The sequence below is a fragment of the Drosophila busckii genome, chromosome 2L (assembly GCF_011750605.1).
Source record: "Drosophila busckii strain San Diego stock center, stock number 13000-0081.31 chromosome 2L, ASM1175060v1, whole genome shotgun sequence".
NCBI lineage: Eukaryota > Metazoa > Arthropoda > Insecta > Diptera > Drosophilidae > Drosophila > Drosophila busckii.
In genome coordinates this window covers 14,225,292-14,245,282 of record NC_046604.1, presented here as the reverse complement: position 1 = coordinate 14,245,282, position 19,991 = coordinate 14,225,292, and the positions used below count along the sequence as shown (strand labels likewise).

At 42.7% G+C, this 19,991-nt stretch overlaps 6 protein-coding genes across 13 annotated transcripts; 2 read left to right on the top strand and 4 right to left on the bottom strand.

Annotated features, from left to right (window-relative positions):
- Positions 1 to 177: 177 nt before the first annotated feature.
- On the top strand, positions 178 to 4,969 carry LOC108608539 (RNA-binding protein 5-B). The gene is made up of 12 exons (XM_017999955.2): positions 178 to 641; positions 706 to 1,032; positions 1,098 to 1,311; positions 1,376 to 1,445; positions 1,753 to 1,826; positions 2,270 to 2,353; positions 2,417 to 2,546; positions 2,635 to 2,871; positions 2,930 to 3,385; positions 3,445 to 4,264; positions 4,327 to 4,567; positions 4,624 to 4,969. The coding sequence occupies exons 1-12, from the start codon at positions 526 to 528 to the stop codon at positions 4,738 to 4,740; spliced, it is 2,886 nt and encodes a 961-aa protein (XP_017855444.1). The 5' UTR covers positions 178 to 525; the 3' UTR covers positions 4,741 to 4,969.
- Positions 4,970 to 5,256: 287 nt separating this feature from the next.
- LOC108602477 (deoxyuridine 5'-triphosphate nucleotidohydrolase) lies at positions 5,257 to 6,150 on the bottom strand. 2 transcript variants are annotated; one of them, XM_017990612.1, is made up of 2 exons: positions 6,037 to 6,150; positions 5,257 to 5,978 (listed from the first exon to the last, which is right to left on the bottom strand). In XM_017990612.1, the coding sequence occupies exon 2, from the start codon at positions 5,953 to 5,955 to the stop codon at positions 5,443 to 5,445; it is 513 nt and encodes a 170-aa protein (XP_017846101.1). In that variant the 5' UTR covers positions 5,956 to 5,978; positions 6,037 to 6,150; the 3' UTR covers positions 5,257 to 5,442. The 2 variants fall into 2 exon arrangements, with proteins under 2 accessions (XP_017846101.1, XP_017846093.1); XM_017990604.2 differs by having other exon boundaries at positions 5,257 to 6,083.
- A 191-nt stretch (positions 6,151 to 6,341) lies between these two features.
- On the top strand, positions 6,342 to 7,210 carry LOC108608035 (alpha-ketoglutarate-dependent dioxygenase alkB homolog 6). Its single transcript, XM_017999214.2, has 2 exons — positions 6,342 to 6,466; positions 6,556 to 7,210. Exons 1-2 carry the CDS (start codon positions 6,437 to 6,439, stop codon positions 7,189 to 7,191), a joined length of 666 nt encoding a protein of 221 aa, XP_017854703.1. The 5' UTR covers positions 6,342 to 6,436; the 3' UTR covers positions 7,192 to 7,210.
- Positions 7,211 to 7,658: 448 nt separating this feature from the next.
- Positions 7,659 to 9,160, bottom strand: LOC108608033. The gene has a single exon (XM_017999213.2). The coding sequence runs from the start codon at positions 8,580 to 8,582 to the stop codon at positions 7,677 to 7,679; it is 906 nt and encodes a 301-aa protein (XP_017854702.1). The 5' UTR covers positions 8,583 to 9,160; the 3' UTR covers positions 7,659 to 7,676.
- A 5-nt stretch (positions 9,161 to 9,165) lies between these two features.
- Positions 9,166 to 14,752, bottom strand: LOC108608032 (enhancer of mRNA-decapping protein 4 homolog). 5 transcript variants are annotated; one of them, XM_017999209.2, is made up of 11 exons: positions 14,579 to 14,752; positions 14,147 to 14,478; positions 13,880 to 14,088; positions 13,410 to 13,825; positions 13,098 to 13,351; positions 11,364 to 13,033; positions 11,066 to 11,300; positions 10,767 to 11,007; positions 10,541 to 10,706; positions 9,967 to 10,480; positions 9,166 to 9,909 (listed from the first exon to the last, which is right to left on the bottom strand). In XM_017999209.2, exons 2-11 carry the CDS (start codon positions 14,461 to 14,463, stop codon positions 9,723 to 9,725), a joined length of 4,209 nt encoding a protein of 1,402 aa, XP_017854698.1. In that variant the 5' UTR covers positions 14,464 to 14,478; positions 14,579 to 14,752; the 3' UTR covers positions 9,166 to 9,722. The 5 variants fall into 5 exon arrangements, with proteins under 5 accessions (XP_017854698.1, XP_017854699.1, XP_017854701.1 ...); XM_017999210.2 differs by having other exon boundaries at positions 10,782 to 11,007; XM_017999212.2 differs by having other exon boundaries at positions 14,147 to 14,278.
- Positions 14,753 to 15,056: 304 nt separating this feature from the next.
- LOC108608543 (ralBP1-associated Eps domain-containing protein 2) lies at positions 15,057 to 19,896 on the bottom strand. Of its 3 annotated transcripts, XM_017999959.2 has the most exons (6): positions 19,305 to 19,896; positions 18,818 to 19,246; positions 17,667 to 18,726; positions 17,139 to 17,599; positions 16,907 to 16,987; positions 15,057 to 16,762 (listed from the first exon to the last, which is right to left on the bottom strand). In XM_017999959.2, exons 1-6 carry the CDS (start codon positions 19,452 to 19,454, stop codon positions 16,262 to 16,264), a joined length of 2,682 nt encoding a protein of 893 aa, XP_017855448.1. In that variant the 5' UTR covers positions 19,455 to 19,896; the 3' UTR covers positions 15,057 to 16,261. The 3 variants fall into 3 exon arrangements, with proteins under 3 accessions (XP_017855448.1, XP_017855447.1, XP_017855449.1); XM_017999958.2 differs by having other exon boundaries at positions 15,057 to 16,987; XM_017999960.2 differs by lacking the exon at positions 16,907 to 16,987 and having other exon boundaries at positions 15,058 to 16,762.
- Between the last annotated feature and the right edge of the window lie 95 nt (positions 19,897 to 19,991).

Here is a 19,991-nt window from a genome sequence, read left to right as displayed (position 1 = left end):
AACTTTAATATTAATATCTTATTTCTTGTAGTTTGCTTACTTTTTTGCGTTTTTGCTTAAAAAATAACTAAATTTATTTAATGAAATTTAACTAAATTTATAAAATTAATCGTTATTATCGAGTAATAGTAGGGATACTATCGATAACGAACAGTGAGCAATATTTGCTAAGTAATAATACATAGGAGTGCCTTTTATATTAGGGATACTAAAAAATAACTTTCATATTAAATTACATTTTTGAATAAATTGTCCTTGTTAACCCGGGCGCTAAACAAAAGTGTGCTGCTTCTTCAGCATTGTAGTCGTGTTGACGATTTGCATTTTGTGTGATTGTCAAAAGCAGGCCAAGATTTTCTTATGCTCACTAAATTTTGTGAGTGTGACCCAATGTTAATAGATATTAGCAGTGCTGGAAGCAAAGGAAAGAAAAAATTATTAAATACACAATACCTTGATTAAATGCGCTAATTCCCAAGTAACTAAAAACAAATTCTTGGAGAACGTCAAGCAGGCACGCGTAACATGAATATGGACTCGCGTTTCGGACGCAGTTTTTCTAGTGGCAACGGCGGCGGTAGCGGTAGAAGTAATGCTGGCAATCAACATAGACGCTATAGTCGCTCCCGTTCGCGTTCTCAGTAAGCATGCAGCTACCAAAGTATATATACATTATCTTATAGAAAACGTTTGTTGTCTTTGCAGTGAACAGTCCCACAGACTTCGCGAAACCCGCTCCCGTAGTGGTGACCGCTATCATCGACATGGTGGCAGTGCAGATAAGGATCTTTATCGTGATCTTATCAATGATGATTATAATGAAGACAGAGGCAGCAACTTTAACTCGCGCAACAACCACGAGAACGAGCAAGAACGCAATTACAGCCGGGATAAACGCGTTTACAATCGTCGCGAAGAGAACGCTGAGCGTGACCAGAACAGAGATAGAGAGCGCGAGCGAGATCGAGATCAACGGTGGAAAAACTATGATCGGGAGCGCAACACGGACTACGACAGAAGTACAGAGCGAAGGTCAGTTATGGGCTGCAATTACCCAGCAATTATGTAAAAATTTAACTGTCTTATTTACTCTGCAGCCGCGATACACGTAATGGGAATGTGAGCGGCACCAATAGTCGCGAACGTGCTAAGCGTTATTCAGATGAAGAGAGCTTCCGCAGCGGCGAGGATAGTTACGACAGCGATGAGAGCGATGACAGTCAATTTCGGCGCAATCACATACGCACCAGCAATGAGGCCCTAAACCAAATTATTATTTTTGGTCTGAAAAAACACATCACTGAAGCAGACGTGAGTAGACGCTGAAACAAAAACTCGTGTAAAATGAATTACAATAAAATTTCTATTTCCGCAGATAATGGGCGCACTCATTCAGGTGAACATGGAGCCTTCATCAATACGTCTCATACGCAAACGACCTACAGGTGGGTTATCCTAAGCAAATCTTACACTTATTTCAGAAATATCTATGTATAAATAGTGTAGTTATTGTATATAAACACTTGGCGTAAGTATATGCAAATATCTTAAATATCTCTCCTTAGTGCGTTTACTTGGCAGTAGTTTTCAACAGCTACAAATTGATAACAAATAACAAACATACTTGGCTTCAACAACAATAAAAATAAAAGACAAATACAAAATCCAATATCCAAATGTTACAACATATTTCCACAAATTACATTTTTTTTGACAAGAACCATTTTGTATCTGCTTCTATCTAAAATTTAGGTGCATCACGCGGTTTCGCATTTGTCGAGTTTAATACTGTTGAGGAAGCAAAACGTTGGATGGAATTAACTCAGGTATCACAACAAGCGTATGAAATAAAAGCTACAATTTTTTGTTAAAAACCAAACTCGGCGGCAAGCGTAATATTGCTAGCTTAAGTTCAGTCTTCCGTGAGAATAATTTGGAATTATATACATATTTATTTGAATACAACACATTTACATTTGTAAGGGTGCAAACTCTAAGCCTTACCTCAATTCTTATTTCAAAATTTCGGATTAGTTTCAAGCGGTTACTGAACTTAACGTAAGCATTTCAAACTGATTCAATGGAATATAACGACACTTGTTACAACTACTGCAACAACAACAACAACAACATCATCATCAGCAATAGCAACATCATCAACTGCGCGTTAAAGACACAGAAGCAACCTGGTGACTGTGTAGTCTGTGCCTATTGTCAGTCCAAAGAACAATAACTAACTTCTGTTTTTCTTTCCACTCTTTTCATGCAGGGCTCGCTGAAGCTGGGCGATCAACGTGTCTCACTGCAATACAGCCACAAGCGTATCACAAGTACCGATTGGCATTGCATTAAGGTAAGCTGTTTATTTATAAACAAAACTATAGTATATTTAATTTATTTATTTATTTCTGTGCAGTGTGGCGTTTACAATTTTAAGCGTCGCTTCAGTTGTTTCAAGTGCAACTCGCCACGTTCGGAAAGCGAGGGTTTCTTCAACACCGGCCAGGGCGAGGGTGTATATGAGATTAGTCCGATATTAACAAAAAGTATACACAACATGCTTCAGCAGTTGTTGCTGCTCCATCAACCATTTTTCAACTATATTTATTTGCAACGCTTCTCAATTCAATTCAGAGATCATGCTGCGCAATCTGGATGCGCTAACAAATGAGGAGGGCGTTTTGAGTGCTCTGCAAAACTTACTGCCGAAGCTAGCCAAGACCATACAAAAAGTGCTCATCAGTCGGGATTCTCTTACACAGACATCGCGTGGATATTGTTATCTAACCTTTGAGACACTAATAGATTCCATGGATGTTCATAATGTACTCACCGCTCTCCAGCCGCCGCTACGCATTGATGATCGTGATGGTAAGCTATCCCAGATTATTTGGCTTTTTATTGTTTTTTGATATATTCATTTCCCCAGTTACTGTCAGTTACTGTGTAGACAATGAGAATCAGCAAGTTGTCTCAAAGAATGCTCAGAATGGTCTATTAGGTGCTGCACTGCCCAATGAAGGCAACGGCATGTATACCTTAGCCGATGTGCCACGCCTTGCAGAATACAGCGCTGGACTATATGCCTCGACCCCAGCAGAGCATGCACACTATTTGGAATATTACACGGAATACTATACGGCTGAGATCAATAAAGAGACTGTCGGCCACAGTGAAAGTGGCGCTGAGCCTCTGGTAACTGAAGCAAACTCCGGTGCAGCTGTCGCACTCTCGGCAATACAACGAAAGCAAAAGAAGATGAGCACCATTGAGACAACTGCAACCGCAGCGGCTACAGCGGCTGCACAGGCAGCAGCGGCGGTAAAAGCTTCTTTTGCCCCGCCGCAGCTGGTGGCGCCCAGAGGTAACGATGGCAAGATTTATCGTGAGTAGAGAACATTCATATCCATGTTGAACAAGTTTAAACTTCAAATCCGTTTGCAGCTCCACCCGATGTATCGCGGTATCAGTATGATGAAACTTCTGGCTATTATTACGATCCTATTACGGGTTTGTATTATGATGCGCACTCGCAGTACTACTATAATAACGAAACGGGCGCCTACTTATACTGGGATCAGCGCCGTAGCACATATATTCTGGCTACCCCCGCTTCCACACAGGCAGCATTGAAGGAGTCGCTAGCACTGGAATCACAGGCCGAGCAAAAGGATGAGGATGCTGGCAAGAAGGAGAAAAGCAAGGATAACAAGCATGACAAGGTGAAAGTGGCAAAGAAAATAGTGAAGGACATGGAAAAATGGGCCAAGCAATTAAACGAGAAGAAAGATTACACTGTGGTTGCTACACCACAGCCTATACTACCAAGTCGTAGTGGGTCGGTGACCGATGGGCCAAGTACATCACGCACAGCAGGTGGCTCCTATGCAGATGTGGGCTTTTCAATATTGGAAAAGAAAGAGCGTGTTAAGCTAAACGAGTTTCCTGGGCCTGCAACCGCTTCAATGAATAAGCTCGTTAATGCATATGGTGGCGGCTCAGACTCTGAGGAGGAACACAACTCACAAGCTATTGGCGCAATAGATGGCGGCGGTGCTGGTTCTGGTGTTGTTAACGATGACTTAGAATATGCCGATTTTCAGCGTTTAACATGCCTGCTCTGCAAGCGGGCCTTCCAATCTCTGGATATATTACAGAAGCACATCAAAATGTCAAATTTGCATAAGGAAAATTTGGCTAAAGTCAAAATGGCTGACAGCGGTGGAAACGGAGCCTACGATGACAGCATTAACTCGGCTTTATCGTAAGCATTCGTATGCTTTTATTTTTACATTTCTCTACAATTTGCAATTTGTTTCCAAACAGTTACCGCGATCGTGCCAAGGAGCGCCGCTTAAAGTATGGCGAGGGTGACCCGCCGCCACCAAATCGCAGTCGCGAGCGCTTCGAGCATGAGATCAAGAGTATGCAGACGCGTCAGAAAGATGCTGCTCCAGCCATGCCTATTAGTTCCAGCAATGTTGGTAATCGCTTGCTGCAAAAAATGGGCTGGTCCGAGGGTCAGGGGCTTGGGCGCAAGAACCAGGGACGCACACAGATTATAGAGGTATGCATCTGCTTGGTGGTTAATTAAAATTATTTCTCATTATTGTTATTTTCCAGGCTGAAGCTCGCTCCAATAATGTAGGTCTAGGTAATAGAAGTGCAACTTTGGCCCCTGGTGATGATTACAAAACGTACATCAAGAAAATGATGAAGTCACGCTATGAGAACGCATAATGTTGATTCGTTATATATGTATTTATTGTTCTCTTTTGCTCATAAACACTTCATTACGTTTAAATTGTTTTCATTTGTCTTTTACAAGAAGATTTGCCTCAGACCTCGTGAACATTACAAATTTGTTAAAATACTTAGCTTAATTATTGCTTAGGAACTTAGCGTAATAATAAACAGACTGTAAATAATGTTAAATTTTCTTCCTCTTAAATAAATTATTGGCAATGCAAATAATAATAAAAGTAAAATATCTTTATTTAGAAAAGAACTAAACTCATACTGAATGAAAAAATTTAATTTGATCTGGGTAAAACTGGCGTCTAAGACGACACTGTTGACACTCTTATGACAAAAAAACCAATTCTGCATACTTTTCGTTAAATTTCTAAATTTGAGAAGCTGCAACTATAAAAAAATGCAAATGCAGTGCTACCCCTTGCTTAAATCTAAAAATATCGCAAAATTTCAAATATTTCAATGAACAGATTCTTTATTCCAAAAATACAGTAGTAAGTAATATTTTAGTTAAATAAATTGGTTGTTTCACAAACATTATTAAATTTAAGGTTTTCTGCTTAGATCTATGATGAAATTTGTGGGAATGTTTCAAATGAATTTCATGATTTCTGTGCCTAAACCTAAAATTAGGAAATTTATAATAACTGATGGCATATTTGTAAATGTACAAAATGTTGTTTTGCTTTATGTGGATACGGCTGTGGCCTCGTTCTCAGCCAGCGGTGCTTTTCCATTGCCATTCTTAGCAGCTGGTAATTCTTTAACACCGGTGGAGCCGAAGCCCGCTTCGCCGCGTTCAGTGTCCTCCAGCTTGTCGACCTGCTCCAATTCTGGATAGAAGATGCGCTCACAAATAAACTGAGCAATGCGATCACCACGCTTCACCTCAAAGTCCGTCTCCGAGTGATTGAACAATACAACGCCCAGATTGCCGCGGTAGTCTTCATCAACAACGCCGGCGCCGACATCAATAAAATTCTTTACCGCCAATCCAGAACGTGGAGCAACGCGTCCATAGGAACCCTCTGGCACTTGCACCTGCAGATCTGTCTTGACAATCGCCTTCCCGCGCGCCGGCACAACCAAGTCATAAGCGCTGCGCAAATCGAAGCCGGCTGCCTTTGCAGAACCGCGCACTGGCTCCAAAGCATTTTCGGTGAGCTTGGCAAAACGCATGACACACTTATCGAGTTTCATCTTTTTGGTCACTTGAATATCGTCTACAATGGGTGGAGACATTTGTAACAATTATAATAAAACAAAAAAGAAGCGCCAAACCACACGTGCTTGCAAATTGTTAGATATGTCGAGTGTTGCCAGATAATTCAAATGTTTTTGCAGCCATGGTATTTGAACTGCTTTGTAGTGTTGGGTAAGCAACGTTTATTAAGTGAATATGGTCTTTATTTATATATTAGTCAGTTAGCTAGGTCATTCTGTTTTATAAGTCTGTTGGCTGTTTGTTCGTTATTGTTTGTTAAATCCGTATAGGTTATTGTTATGTTATGTTATCCTTTTTTTGTGAACCACTGAACAAAAGTTCTTTTTAGTTCACAAAACGATTAAACTGAACTTGTTTAATTTTGTCGCTCGTTCGCGAAACAACCCAACACTACTGTTTTGCAAAATGGCACTAAAAAAGTAAATATTGATTTAAATGTAGTAAGTAGAGTTAGACATGGATTTCACAGATTTTGAAGTGCGAAAGGTAGGTGAAAATAATGAGTATATAAACTATAGTAGGTCAGGGTCATTAGCGACTCTATTTTTAAAACATGTATGTTGATGCATTTGCAGTGCCCGCCGACAGTTTTCTACATTCCTAACTTTCTTACCTCGGACCAGGAACAGTCCATACTAAGTCATATTGAACGCACGCCAAAGCCACGCTGGACGCAATTACTAAATCGTCGTCTGATTAACTATGGCGGTGTGCCTCATCCGAACGGCATGATTGCCGAGGAAATACCCGAATGGTTGCAGAACTATGTGGACAAGGTAAACAACTTGGGCGTCTTTGAATCACAAAAAGCAAACCATGTGCTTGTCAACGAGTATCTGCCAGGACAAGGCATACTTCCGCACACAGACGGGCCTATGTTTTATCCTATTATATCTACGATCTCTTGCGGTGCGCACACTGTACTGGAGCTCACCAAACGCGGCAGCAATGGCGAATCTACTGGCGATGTGATGTTTAAGCTGCTGCTGGAGCCACGCTCGCTGCTGATACTAAAGGAAACGCTGTACAGCGATTATTTGCATGCCATTAGCGAAATTAGTGAGGATACGCTTTGCGATCGCATTTGCAATTTTAATCAGTGCGAGAATACCTACAAGATTGGAGATCATCTAGTGCGGCGTACGCCGCGCATCTCACTGACCATTCGCAATGTGCCCAAAACAAGCAAAATGAAACTAAAATTTTGTTAGACTGTTATTCAAACTTGCAAATCACAAATGCATTGTTGTTGCTAAAGCAAATTGTTAACTAAAAAAATGCACAAAACGTAGCCCACTGAAAATTAACTTCAAGTTATTACACAGATGATCTTTGAAACTTCCACAAGTAGATTAGGCACCACATACACACAAACAAATATTTATATATGTATAACACAACCACAAGCTGCTCTCGAAAGTGCTTTATTTTTGGGACATCAATTGTATAGCTTTTTATTCATGTATAGGATTGTATTGTATTGTAATTTTTTGTGTCTGTTTGTGCTCCAAATGTATCTAATTTATATAGTTTTTGTTTGATAAACGCAAGCAATATATGTACACTTCCAGGCCAGGCCAAACAAACATGTATATGATTTTTAGTATAAGGTTGCACCAATGCGCACCCGAGTATGAAATGTAATAAATTATTGTCCATTGTTGTGCTTGTTAAACTGAACTAAGTATTGTTGCTTCTAGGCCTGTTCATCCTGCCACTCCAGTCGAAACTCGCGCTCAAACACCAGACGATCGTACAGACGCACCTCGCTAATGCGTGCAGAGATGTCCAAACGCAGTTCACTTACTGCCAGATGAAAGTTCTGTCGCACTGCGCGCTGCTTGTCCGGCGTGAGTTGATTCAAGGGCTTGCGAAAGACACTAATGATGCGTTGCAGATGATACTCAACGCTGGCGCAGCGACCAATGCACACCCAGAGATTCTCCGGATCGTGTATGTTGCCCGGAAATCGTGTACGCTGATCAAAGGGCGCCTTGCCAGATAGCAGAGCGCGCACTTCCGCTACAATTTCCTGATGTGTCTTCAGATCCCGTGTGCTCAGTGTCTTGAATTCATATTTGTCGCAAAAGTACATAAGATCGCTGATGGCGCACCAAGGCTGCGAGCAGAGTGTGCTGTGATTGTTGCTCCAATTGCTATAGCCGGCGCTAATTTTTTGATTTGTCAGCTGCGCCGCAGTTTGCGTTGAAGAAGCCGGCGCAGTGGTTTTAGTGCCATTGGGGCTGCTCCTATTGGAGCTGCTGTTGGGCTTCGGTACGTCCAGGATAGAGCTGCTGCCATTGCTTGTGAGTTTTTCGGCACGCTGCAGCTGCTCCATTTCACGCTCATGCTCACGTGCGCGTAGATAGGCCTCCTTCTTCTGTTGCAGCTCTTGGAGCTTGGTCAGCTTGGGTGGCGATTGTGCCCTAAAGATGGAAGGCGGGGGCGAGCGTGCCTTAGCTGCGACTGTGCTTACGGCTGTGTCCTCTGTTTGCTGACTGTGGCCATTTGTGTCCAGCGAGGCACTGCGTCCATACTTGGCGCGATAGCGTTCCAGCGTATCCAACGAGAAGCTTAGCTCCTTTTTGATAGTTTTCTGCATATTTTCTCTTTTACGCTGTTGGATTTTATGTAATCGCCTTGAAATGTTCGTTGTTGCACGCGTCGCGCGTCGTTCTTCTAAAGAATTTACAAGCAAATGCGAAATCGAGATCTAGAAACCATGGCAAGCGCAGATGCAATATACAAATTGAAAATTTCTTGCATACAACTGCTCTTTATTTTTATCTTTTATCAATTGGCGGCACCGACGCCACTGCCGCGCACTTTATTTTCGTCTCTGCCGATCAACGTTCACTTTTGCGTCCATTTGAATTGGCTGCGTGGTTCTGGCTTTTAGGGTCTGGCCATTACTCAAGTGTGTGTGTGTGTGTGTATGCAAATAAACATATACAGTGCACGCTCTCGAATTAGAACTGATGTTTTTAATTAAAATTACATAGAGATTTTCACATTGATCATAACTAACTCTAAAGGTCCTCTAAAGAATGAAAGCTGCACTGGATTTTAATGACTCAGGGACACCTCAATTCGTCCTTAACTAAAATCCAATGCAGCTTAAATTTAATATACATTAAATTCGACAGTAGACATTTATACACATATACTTTTTTATTTAGTTTTTCTTTCGTCTTAACTTAAAATATTTTACTTGCAGTTTCATTAGTTTTGCTTTTTGTTTTTTTTTATCATAATTGTTTGTCCCTCTTTATATTAAAGTTCGTTCGTTAGTGTAGCAAAAAATATTAAATTCTTTAGCTCTGCTTTTACATACATAAAGTTTAAGCGTCTCTTTTAATAAGCGTCATGATAAATGGAAATTTTGTTTTAAAGTAGCAAAAAGCAAAGGTAAATCAAAAAATACTCGTTAAAAATTATAATTATTTAAACTTATTGCAAATTTTCAATCACGCTAAGAGGACACGCAGGTCCAAAACGATTTGTTTTGTTATACATTTTTGTTGTTGTTGTCTTGACAAGAAGCATTTTGTACTTAAACTAAAAACAAAAACACGTACAGAACAAATAGTAACGAAGAAATATACAGCGTTTTTTTTTTTTATAAATTTTAAATGAAAAAGTTTCAGCTTAATGGACGATCAATTGATTAAATTTGAAGCTAGAGCTAGAGACTACAAACAATTGTGAGTGTGGGTGTGTTTGTGTGTGTGTGTTGTGGGATCTAAACTGAATGCGATATAGTGCTGCACATGGCGATCATTAGACGCACATTACTGCACTGCGGACTCTTGGGGTAGTTCTTGATAAACTGTAGACAGCTGCGATGTAGCTCGGCAAGCACTTTAGGTGCATGCTCGCGAGTAATAGGATCGGATACATTGATAGCCAGCATCGCCTCATTGAGGTAACTAGAATAATAGAGTTTTAATAACAGCCAAACTATATAGAATTTCAAGATCGCTTACCTCTGTTTAAGCTCATTATGATTGCTCATGTCTGCGGATATTTGCTGTATGAGCGATAGTAACACCTTCTGTTCCAGCCGGCAGCCCTCGTTGGTGAAGACCTGCATGCGATCTGTATGCCGCAGCGTAAACTCAACCAGATTCAAATCATTGGCCAGCAGTGCCTGATGGAACGCCTTGTTTATCTGACCCGCTGCCAGCAGCTGTTTGATGCTATCACGTAGATCATATGTGGGCGCCGGTGTCGGTGCCTGCGATCGCATTGCCAATGCTTGAGTGTCCACCAGATGCTTGCGCAGCTCAGCTCTTATGGTTTCCTGCACTTGGCGTGCCAATAGTATTTCCAGGCTCTTTACTTCGCGTTGTGTCTCCAGCATGGCGCCAGTAAGCTCAGAGCGTTGTTCGTTCAGCTTAACCTCCACCAGTTGCTTGAGCAAACCCATTTTATCGGTTAGTTCTTCGCTATTCTGCGCTTGTGGCATATGCTGCAGATATGCATTGAACTCCACCATGACTGTTTAAAGTAGAGTGTGCAGTTTAGTTACACAACTATATTAAGTATTTTTAAGCTTACAATCTTTAATGCCCACGCTGAAAGCCTCGTGCAGCTGCTTGAACATGTTTTGCGAAGACTTTTCATAGGCTGGTATCAAGGTGCTGCTCATGGACTCAATGAACGCTGTCTGCAGGCTGTTCTGTACGCCAATTAGCACAGTCTTGCCAAAGGCATCCAGAAATTGCTAAAAGCAAAAAGTAATATATATAAAATGCATGCAAATCTAATTTAGGTGGACACGCACCTTGCTCTTGCAGACCTGCGCGACATTCTCCTTAATGGTTTTGTCAAAGACCGTAAGCTTTTGCATAATTTCCAGCTGCATAACAGTCTGAAGTTGATCCATTTTGGCATTGACGCGTGGCAAAAGCTGACGCTGCAGCTCCATGTTAAGCACATTGCCAATAATTTCCGTAAAATGACTCATTATATATTGATTGAGCACCTGGACCACCGATTCGCGTAGCTCACGATTTTGTGTCTCGCTGCAAGTTTAACGCGATTTTGAAACAATAATTCACATAAATTGTACTGAGGACTTACCGCACTTGCAGAAACTCGTTTAATTTCTTTTGATGCTCATTCTCATAGCGCTTGAGATATTGCTCCATAAGCTTAGAAAGCTGCATTTCAATTTTATAGGCCAGCTCATTGACGTTCTTGGGTTGCAATGCCTTAGTGGAGCTGCTGCTTGCATGTTGTTGCTTCTGTTGCTGTTGCAACTTGCCAACCTCTAGCTCCAGTTTATTGAGCTGCAGCGATTGCGTTTTCATCAAATCTACAGCAAAGTAAAAATTTTAATTAATAATTATCTTTTATTTAATTTAGTTATGTGTCTCACCCAAAATTTGATCCAGCTTGGCATCCAGTTCGGGATTGATATGATCACTCGGGCTGCTGCTGCTGTTGCTACTGCTGCTATTGTTGGCGCTGCTATTGCCTAGAGTTGGTGGCACATTGCCATTGCCATTGTTCTTATGCTTATGCTGCACTGCTTGTGACATGATCTGAGCGGCATTTTGCAATTCAGCGGACTTCTTAAGCTTCGTGCTGAACATAATTTGAGTCTCCAGCTCTTTATCAGCAGCAGCTGTATCGTCGTCGTCGTCATCATCATCATCGTCTAACTCCAATTGCTCCAAGTCCACTTCATACGGATCCGATTCTTCCTGCGTGGCCATTATCTCTTGCACCTCGCGACTGGGACTGGACCCACCGCTGGCCAAATTCTCGGCCACATTGCGTTCTGGATTGCTATCAATGGCCACAAACTTTTTACGTGACTCCTGCTCCTGCAGCTTGTGATAAGCATGATCTTCCAGCCGCTGACTGTTCATTAGCTTCTTTACAGTTGCATTCACCTTAGCTGCATCTGCTGCAGCAGCATTTCCCGTGGCCATGGCCAACATGCGCAAAGTTTCACGCACACTTGCGTCTATGCAGGAACGATCAAGTAAAAGTGGAGCTGCTGGAGCGGCACTGTTAGCAGTCTCTGCAGTGGTCGGATTGGTGGTGTTGTTACCGCTGCTACTGGTGGTGGTGGTGGCTACTAGAACGCTGGCAGCGGTGGTAGCGCTAAATGCATCTGGCGTCATGAGATTCAGCTGTGCAAAATTCGAGCTGCCAAATTGTGGAGAATTAGATCGAGACTTATTTTCAGCGGCTGCATCCTGTAATATGGCTGAAGGAGCTGCTGCAGCGGCAACAGCAACAGCCACCACTGAGGTGGATGTTGTGGTGCCCAATGAGTTGCGCTTTGCCTTGCCGAAGAGAGCATCTAAAGGAACAGCAATGGAACCACTGCTGCTATTTTGCGGCGATGTGGGCTCCTGCTTTAGTTCATTGACATTTAATAGACGGGGTGGGGTGATCTCATTCTCAGGAGTAAGGGAACGCTTAATGCTTGTATTGGTAGTGCTGCTGGTATTGAGGCTGCTGTTTAAGCTACGCTCCGCCTTATCCGGCACGCTGGGCTGATAGATAATCTGGCATTCCTGCAGACTCTTGGCCTGCACCACAAACATGTGCACCACCAACGCATTTGTTGTCGAATTGTTCTCATCATCATAGTCATCATCGGGCTCCTCAACCGCAAAATAGCTCTCATTGGTGTTCCTTAGACGCCGCATGCAAGCATTCACAATCGAAAACGAGAGTATGCCCGAGCTGAGCTTAAATTCTGCTACATTTTGTATGCGCACTGAGCACTCATTGTTGGCATTGTCACTGTCGGCAGCGGCGTTACCATTATCTGATTCACCGCTATCGCTGGCTTGTTCATCAAGTTTACCAGCGAGCACACCGCCGTTTATCTGCAGCACATAGACTGCCAAAGAACCAAGGCTTGACAGGACCAAGTAGTTGGCGCTGCGGTCAATGCCAGCTATGAACATGCCTGGCTGCACAGCTGCCACAAGGTTAATTGTCTGCAGGCATTCCCACAAGGTGCAGTTCCAAAGCTTAATCTCAGTATTGTGTTCGCTGGTGGTTATAACATACTGCCAATAGGCGCTGAAGTTAAAACAAAATGTTTAATTATATTTATACAATTGTATAATAAATGCAAGAAACTTACTCCTCCACAGGTTTGTTGATGTTGTCCAAAAAGAAGAGTGAATCTACTGGCTTGCCATCATGGGGCTTCCATTCATGTAGACAGCGATGATTGCGCACATCAAACAAATAGATTTGATAGAAACGCACCAAGCCATCGGCGCAGGCAGCGGCTACAGTGGTGCCATCGGGTGAAAGCGCTGCGCAAGTTATTAGCGCATCCTCTTTAATCATCAAATATCCTGCGTCCAAAGCAGTTGGTTGTATCTGACCAATCTACAGTAAAATATATATTATGTAAATGTAATTTAATCATTTACAACTCTGAGCTTACGCCATGTTCGGTAATTATCATCTTGACATGGAAACACTGAAATTGGTTGCTGCGTGACCAGATCAACAGCTGATTTTCATCTTCATCTTCTTGATTACCGCTAGCAGCATTGATGTTAGCATCTCTGCTGTTGCTGATGTAAGGACACCAGCTAACCAGATCATATTTGGGAACATAGTTGGCAATGGGATCATCGATGCGCAATATCAATTTGCACATTAAATTGCCATCAATTAAATCGATCTTATAGACAAATAATGTGTTTACATCGATGACTGCCAAAATGCGTTCCCGTTCGCTGTGTGCGAACTGCAGATCAAGCACTTCACCGCTCATGCCTTTAATAAGCGCACGTTGACTAGTGCTCGTATTGCAAACTCGCACCATGCCTTCCATGCCGGTGGCTTTGTTGTTCACTATTGATAAAGCCCATTATTAACCCCATTCTGTTGCATATACACAAAACTCACCATTAATAGCATATGCCAAATGCTTGCCATCGCGATGCACTGCCACCAAATGTCCTGGATAATAGTATTTATGCTCCCATTTGTAGTCGACAACATTTTTAAGCTTGACCTTGGAGCTGCCGCGTGCATGTGTACCGCCAGAGCCAAAAACTTTCGTATGATTGGTTTTGACATTGAAACAGCATAATTTGTCATTTGATTTAAAATTTCTGTGTATATAAAGAGCAATGAAGATTTTGTTCTAATCAGAAATACCTAAATACCTACATCACTTCAATTTTCTTAGCATCCGTTTGGTTACCATTGGCTGCGCTTAAAGCGCCAGCTGAAGCTGTCTGATCCTGTTCAGTGCTGTTGCTCATATTGAGGCGGGTTGCTATTGTTGGTTTCTGCAAATTACTGTTGCTCGTTAATGGCGTTGTGTGAGCTTTCTTATTGGTGTGGGTAGTTGGTAATGTGGTTGTTGCTGCTGTTGTTGTAGCGGTCGTATGCTTTGTTGCGTTGCCTTTGCCACACCTTGATGATTGCAATGGCTGCGGCCGAAATATTGCCAGTTGTGCGAACGCAAAAAGCGCGATTAACATTGACGTATACACTTACTAGGAAAATCTTTTGTTTACTTTCTGCTTCACAATAACATTTTACACCATCACCATTAACATCATGATCATCAATTGTCTAATGTAAGCACTAACTAACCTGCAGTTTCACTTTGTATCAATTGTCGCACTCGCTCTTTAGCGACTCACTATTGTCGCTTTTATTTGTATTGGACGCACACGTGCTACTTTATAATGCAACATATGCACAAATGCAGCATTAAACGGCAAATTACAACAAATTTCACGCTAAAAAATTTTTTCGCGAAAATTTGCCCAATATAATGCCGCAAAGCGTTAGTGATGTGTAGCGGTGTTAAAATTTATCGATATATGCTCACCTGTTAGAAGTAACGAGTCACAAGAAGCTTACACGAAATGTAGCAATTTCTACTCAAAGTATCAAATTCGAGGTAGTCACCCTTAAAAGTAGTACTGTTCCCTAGAAACAGTTTTCGATGCCTGTAGGTATCGATTACAAATAAATATGCAATTAAAACTGTTGCTCTTTTTTTGAAAAGTAAAAAAAGACTTCACCGCAGTTATTCGCTTCAACAGCTTATTTATTGCATTTAGCATTTGTAACATCAACTTAATACATTTAGTTTTTTTTATTTATTTATATAGATGTATATCCCTCAAAACAATACGCATTTATTACGCTGCAACGTAACAATATTTTTACATTTAGTGTTCAATATCACTTTTGATTTTTCTTTTCTTTTCATTCACTGTTTGTAAGTTGCTAGTTGTAAATCTTTGAAAATGTTTAACAAGTTGAAGATTTATTTTGCTCGACGACAAGTGAAATAATCTGTAGTATGTACTATACATTCTTGTTTAATAGTTTAAGTATGCAAAAAAAATGCGCACGCATGTTCAAAAGGCGATAAATGAATATCGTCTTATAAATTCGAAGTTAGCATACTTGTGGTCCGGTAAATTAAATTATAGGTTGCTCCATTTGTTTACTATATATAACGTTTTTACAAATGCTTTAAAAAGTTTTGATAAATTTACAATAATATCAATAAGTGGTACACACAAGAATAGAAAATGATTTTAACAAAATAAACTTAAGCTAAGCTAAGCTTTCAAGGAAATAAAGTGGGTTGTTAATTGGATGTTTTGGTTTTTCACTTTTCTAATACTTAAAGAATTAAGTCTGGCGAACGTAAAGATATTTTCAGCAGATTATACAAATTTTGTTTGTTTTTTTTTTTTCATTGCCGGAATGAAGACGAAACTAGTTTAAATTTTCGTGGCATACAAAATTAAATATAATTAATAATAAATGTAGTTAAGTAGAGATTGGAAATGTGTGTGTTTGTGTGTTTAAAGAAATGCGTGTTAGCCATGCAAATTGTTTGCAGCCTTAGGCCACTCAGTGGCTAGCACAACAACTAGGAATAGGAAGCTAGGACATAAAGCAAACATTTCTCATTTACATTTACACATTAATATAGTATATCTCGTAACAATTAGATTCAATTAGCATACTGGGTGTGCGCTAAAAAGTGTGTATACATAAATCGATCTGCATAAATATGTAACTGTATATGTAAACTGTATCTATAGAGGCGGCATTATTGTTACTGTTGCTTGCATGACATGACATTCATTGAGATTTAACTAGCCTATAATTAAATTAGCAAATAATTAGCAGAGCTGCAACAAAACGATCTATAATGTGTACATACATATATATATATATATGTATATTTATATATATATGCATATATGGTATGTGTGGCTTGCAAGAGAATAGTAACAAAAACACTGCTTAAACATTTGTATGAGAGCCGCCAGAGCCGCCGGTTACGTTGGCCGTTACAGGCGCCGATATAGATGAGCCGGCACGTGTGCCCGTTGCTTCCGCAGCTTGCAAATTTTCCAGCTTGTGACGCAGCTCCTCCTTGCGCGTCTGCACGGTAAGCAGCTCGTCACTGAGATCATTGCATAGATGAAGCAGCGAATTATTTTGCTCACGTAGTCGCTGCAACAGCTCCGTAGTGCTTGACTGATTATGCTTGAAGGACACATGACGTAGAGAATCGCTTATGGCATTCACACGCTTCTCGAAATGCTCGGCGCTAGGCAGTTGCGATGGCAGTGTGGCTGCTTCGGCTGGCGGCAGTAGAGGCGCCGGCGTTTGTGGCTTGCGATAAACTTCAAAAGCAGAAATTCGTTGTGTCTGCAACGAGATGCGTACGGGCGCCACAGAGGCCGGAGGCGGTGGCGCTGTTGGTGGCAACGAATGTTGCTGCTGCTCCGAGCCATCAAGCTGCAAGATATAAAGTCGATTAGTTGATTGTGCCACAAAAAGCAGCTGAAAAGAATTGTTTGCAAAGTTGTTGAATTTTGTAGGCATAACACTAGTGAAGCTACGGCCAATTTGAGCGTTAGACAAGACAATTGATAGACTTACAACATTTGCATCTTCGGCAAAGTGTGTGAAATCGGCAAAGCCTGTGGAGGTTTGCATATCGAAGCTGGCTTGCGCGATTATCTTAAGTTGAAAGAATGAGGATATGTGGTGACAATGACAATGGTTGGCAGATATGAGATTGGGTTAATAAATGTACACGGAGCAGGATAAACATTTAGTTAATATACAAGTTTATATGTGTCATTCACTTTGCGACCAACTCAAAACTCACCTCTGGCTGTTGTGCAGCAGCTGCGCCCATCTTGAATTTGTTTAAATCCAAGCTGCTACTGCGCGTATGTCGATGTGGCCGAGGTGGCGGCAATGGAGGTGGCTCCTTTTTGAGCGCCACTGTAGTTGCGGCGAAAGCAGCAGCCGCCGGCTCTGGTGCATCGCCCATTCCCATGGAGCCAATGCTGGGCTCACGTTGTGGCGGCGGTGGTAGTGCACCAATATTTTTAGCCGGCAGCTTCTTGGCTTGTGGACGCTGTATTGCGCGCAGATCGCTGCTCTCACGATGTGTGTTTGTCGTTTGATTGTTACTGTTGTTTAATTGAGTCGTTGTTGTTGTTGAGGCAATGGCCGAAGTTGTTACCAGCGCCTTAGGGCTCTCCTCTCGCAGCACAACAACACCATCCATATCATTTGTAAGCTGCGAGCTTGATTGTTCAGCCGCGCCGCCCAGTGCTGCACCTGTGGATGAAAGAGTACGAGATACTGTAGTAGGTGCAGTTGAAAAATGAAAATACGTTAGCTTTACCTATGGGCGTTACACGCAGCGGCACTGGATGCAGTATCTGCGGATTGGAGCCCACATCCTGTGCTGTGCGTTTCATATCAAACAGCGCTGGCTTCAGACCGGGACTAGAGACAGTTGGCGCCGCAGCTGCTGCAGCTATAGCTGCTGTGCTAGTGGGAGATTCACTAAACTTTGTCCACTGGCTGGCATCGTTGGTGCCTGTGGCCGATGGCGCTGCTATTGTTGCAGCCGCTGCAGCAGCGCCAGTTGTGCTGGTTATGGCTTGCTCCGCATTGGGGGAATTCGAAGTGCTGCGGTGCTTGTGTGCTGGCGATGTATTTACCACCTCTCGCCTGGCGCTGCTGTTGCTTGCCTGAGACGTTGTCGATATCTGGCTTAGATTCATAATATTCTTATCTGGTTGCGGCTTGGCCTGCGTGCTGCTAATGATTGTATTGTCCGTATGCTCATCTTCATCGTCATCGTTCAAGTGCAGGAGATCAGCCTCGGGCGGCTCTTGAGGTATGTGTGCCATATTTGATGATGATGATGACGACGATGTCGTTGTTGTATTGGCCAGCACATTGGGATGCAGACAGTGCGGCAAACTGCTCGGTAGTGGAATATTATTCCTACGCAGCACCACCAGATGCATGGCGGCCGTAAACTCGGACAGACTGAGCGCGCCATCGCGTGACACATCGCACAGTTGCCAGATGTGACGCAGCTCCTCCACTGGTATGCGGCTCTTTTCGAAAAACACACGCGCCGCCTGCCCGGAGAGCAGACCATGCGGATCACGTTGCACTGCTCGAAATTGTTTATAATAGTAATCGCGCTGCTCGGGTGTTATTTGATATAGCGTAACCAGCTCGTTTTCATGATCGTTGTCATCATCGTCACTGCTGTGGCGATCTGAAGATTCCTCTTCGGTGCCCAACAGCTGGCGATGCTCATCTCCAAGCAGTCCCTGCCAGAGCGTATCCTGCGCCCAAGGTCGCTCAGCCACGCTGTTTGTAGGCGTGGGACTGTCGCTATTGGTGCTCCAGGCCTCTGGCGAGCCGCCAGTGCCACGTCGACGCTGTGACGAATGCAGAAAACAAAAATAGTTAACATACACCACTACTATATCTAAAGCCTATTTGCATAAGCGTGTGATAAGATATACGCACTGTTTCGCGACTGCTGCTACTACCCGCAAAGACTACATCAGCGCCCGTTCGCTCATCGAAATCACCACCGCAGCTAGACTCATTCTGATCCACCTCGGAGTCTGTGCTGGGCACATCCGAGGTATCCTGCAGTTGCTCTTGCTGCTGTTGTTGTTGTTGCTGCTGCTGTGAGTTGCGACGCAGCGAGTTGCGACGATCTGTGGGAGGTGGGGGCGGCAGCACACCTATACCATTCTCAGAGTTGCTTATGGCTGCAGTAGCGGCTTCTTTCCAGCTGAAGTGTGGTAACGGCAATGGCACTGTGGCGACTATGAGCTCCTGACGCAAAGGCACCGCCGCCTGATGCGCTGCAATTAGCTTGAGACAGGAATAAAACTGCGCACGTGAGATATGCAATGCAGTCAAGGGTATGCCTGCCAAGGCGGTTATCTGTAAGTAAAGCAAGAAACAATTAACATTGTTCAATTGATGGCGCTGGCGAACCTACCTCAATCACCGTCTCGTTGGCAATGTCTGCAGAGCGAAATAGCTCTGTGGCCTTTAGCATGGGCACCTTGCCTGTCTTTTCCACGTCGCAGCATTGAAATAGTTCGTTGTAAAAACGTGTCTCGGGCTCGGTAAGTGTAACCTCTTCCATAGCCGCCTACTTGTTGCTGACTCCAGCCCTCTATCGTGTTACCTTTTTTTCTTGTTGCTTGGGGTACACGACTAAGCCACGCCCGTTACCAGCAACAATAGCAAGCTGTATGTTTATTCTTGACGCTTAACTAAACAACTGCCAGCTCAGCCGTGCTGCCCGCTTGCGCCGCAGTCACCTTTTTGAGGCTCGTTTATCGCCTCGTCAACGTCTTGTGTGGGGGAAGAAAAAAAGTCCAATAAGACAAAAACGGACAAAGCTCCAAATTCAGTTGGTTCAGCAACGCTTTTTGTACACTACACGACCCTTCGCGTCAGCTAACTAAATGTGCACACTAATTCATTTTACTCCGCGGGCAGCGCAATTGTTTAAATTACGTTTACGTTTGCCTGCGCTGCACAATTTGTCAATCAATAGCACTTTTTACACCAATTTTCGCAAACTGTTGTGCACTGTGGTGGCATTATCGTCGATATGTACTAGGGATGGACGATAGTTAAGTAATCGCGATAGATGTATGAAAAGTAGCCGTGACTT

Excerpts from the sequence above, each read along its gene's own strand:
- LOC108608033 (XM_017999213.2), bottom strand. The coding sequence starts at position 8,582 with ATGCAGAAAACTATCAAAAAGGAGCTAAGCTTCTCGTTGGATACGCTG.
- LOC108608035 (XM_017999214.2), top strand. The coding sequence starts at position 6,437 with ATGGATTTCACAGATTTTGAAGTGCGAAAG. Across the intron at positions 6,467-6,555 it reads CAGATTTTGAAGTGCGAAAG|TGCCCGCCGACAGTTTTCTA; the intron begins GTAGGTGAAAAT and ends ATGCATTTGCAG.
- LOC108608543 (XM_017999958.2), bottom strand. The coding sequence starts at position 19,454 with ATGGAAGAGGTTACACTTACCGAGCCCGAGACACGTTTTTACAACGAA. Across the intron at positions 19,247-19,304 it reads CCAACGAGACGGTGATTGAG|ATAACCGCCTTGGCAGGCAT; the intron begins GTAGGTTCGCCA and ends CTTTACTTACAG. Across the intron at positions 18,727-18,817 it reads GTAGCAGCAGTCGCGAAACA|CGTCGACGTGGCACTGGCGG; the intron begins GTGCGTATATCT and ends CATTCGTCACAG.
- LOC108602477 (XM_017990604.2), bottom strand. The coding sequence starts at position 5,997 with ATGTCTCCACCCATTGTAGACGATATTCAAGTGACCAAAAAGATGAAA.
- LOC108608032 (XM_017999209.2), bottom strand. The coding sequence starts at position 14,463 with ATGTTAATCGCGCTTTTTGCGTTCGCACAACTGGCAATATTTCGGCCG. Across the intron at positions 13,352-13,409 it reads TGATAATTACCGAACATGGC|ATTGGTCAGATACAACCAAC; the intron begins GTAAGCTCAGAG and ends ATTTTACTGTAG. Across the intron at positions 10,481-10,540 it reads CAGCGTGGGCATTAAAGATT|TCATGGTGGAGTTCAATGCA; the intron begins GTAAGCTTAAAA and ends TACTTTAAACAG.
- LOC108608539 (XM_017999955.2), top strand. The coding sequence starts at position 526 with ATGAATATGGACTCGCGTTTCGGACGCAGTTTTTCTAGTGGCAACGGC. Across the intron at positions 1,312-1,375 it reads AACACATCACTGAAGCAGAC|ATAATGGGCGCACTCATTCA; the intron begins GTGAGTAGACGC and ends CTATTTCCGCAG. Across the intron at positions 1,446-1,752 it reads CATACGCAAACGACCTACAG|GTGCATCACGCGGTTTCGCA; the intron begins GTGGGTTATCCT and ends TCTAAAATTTAG.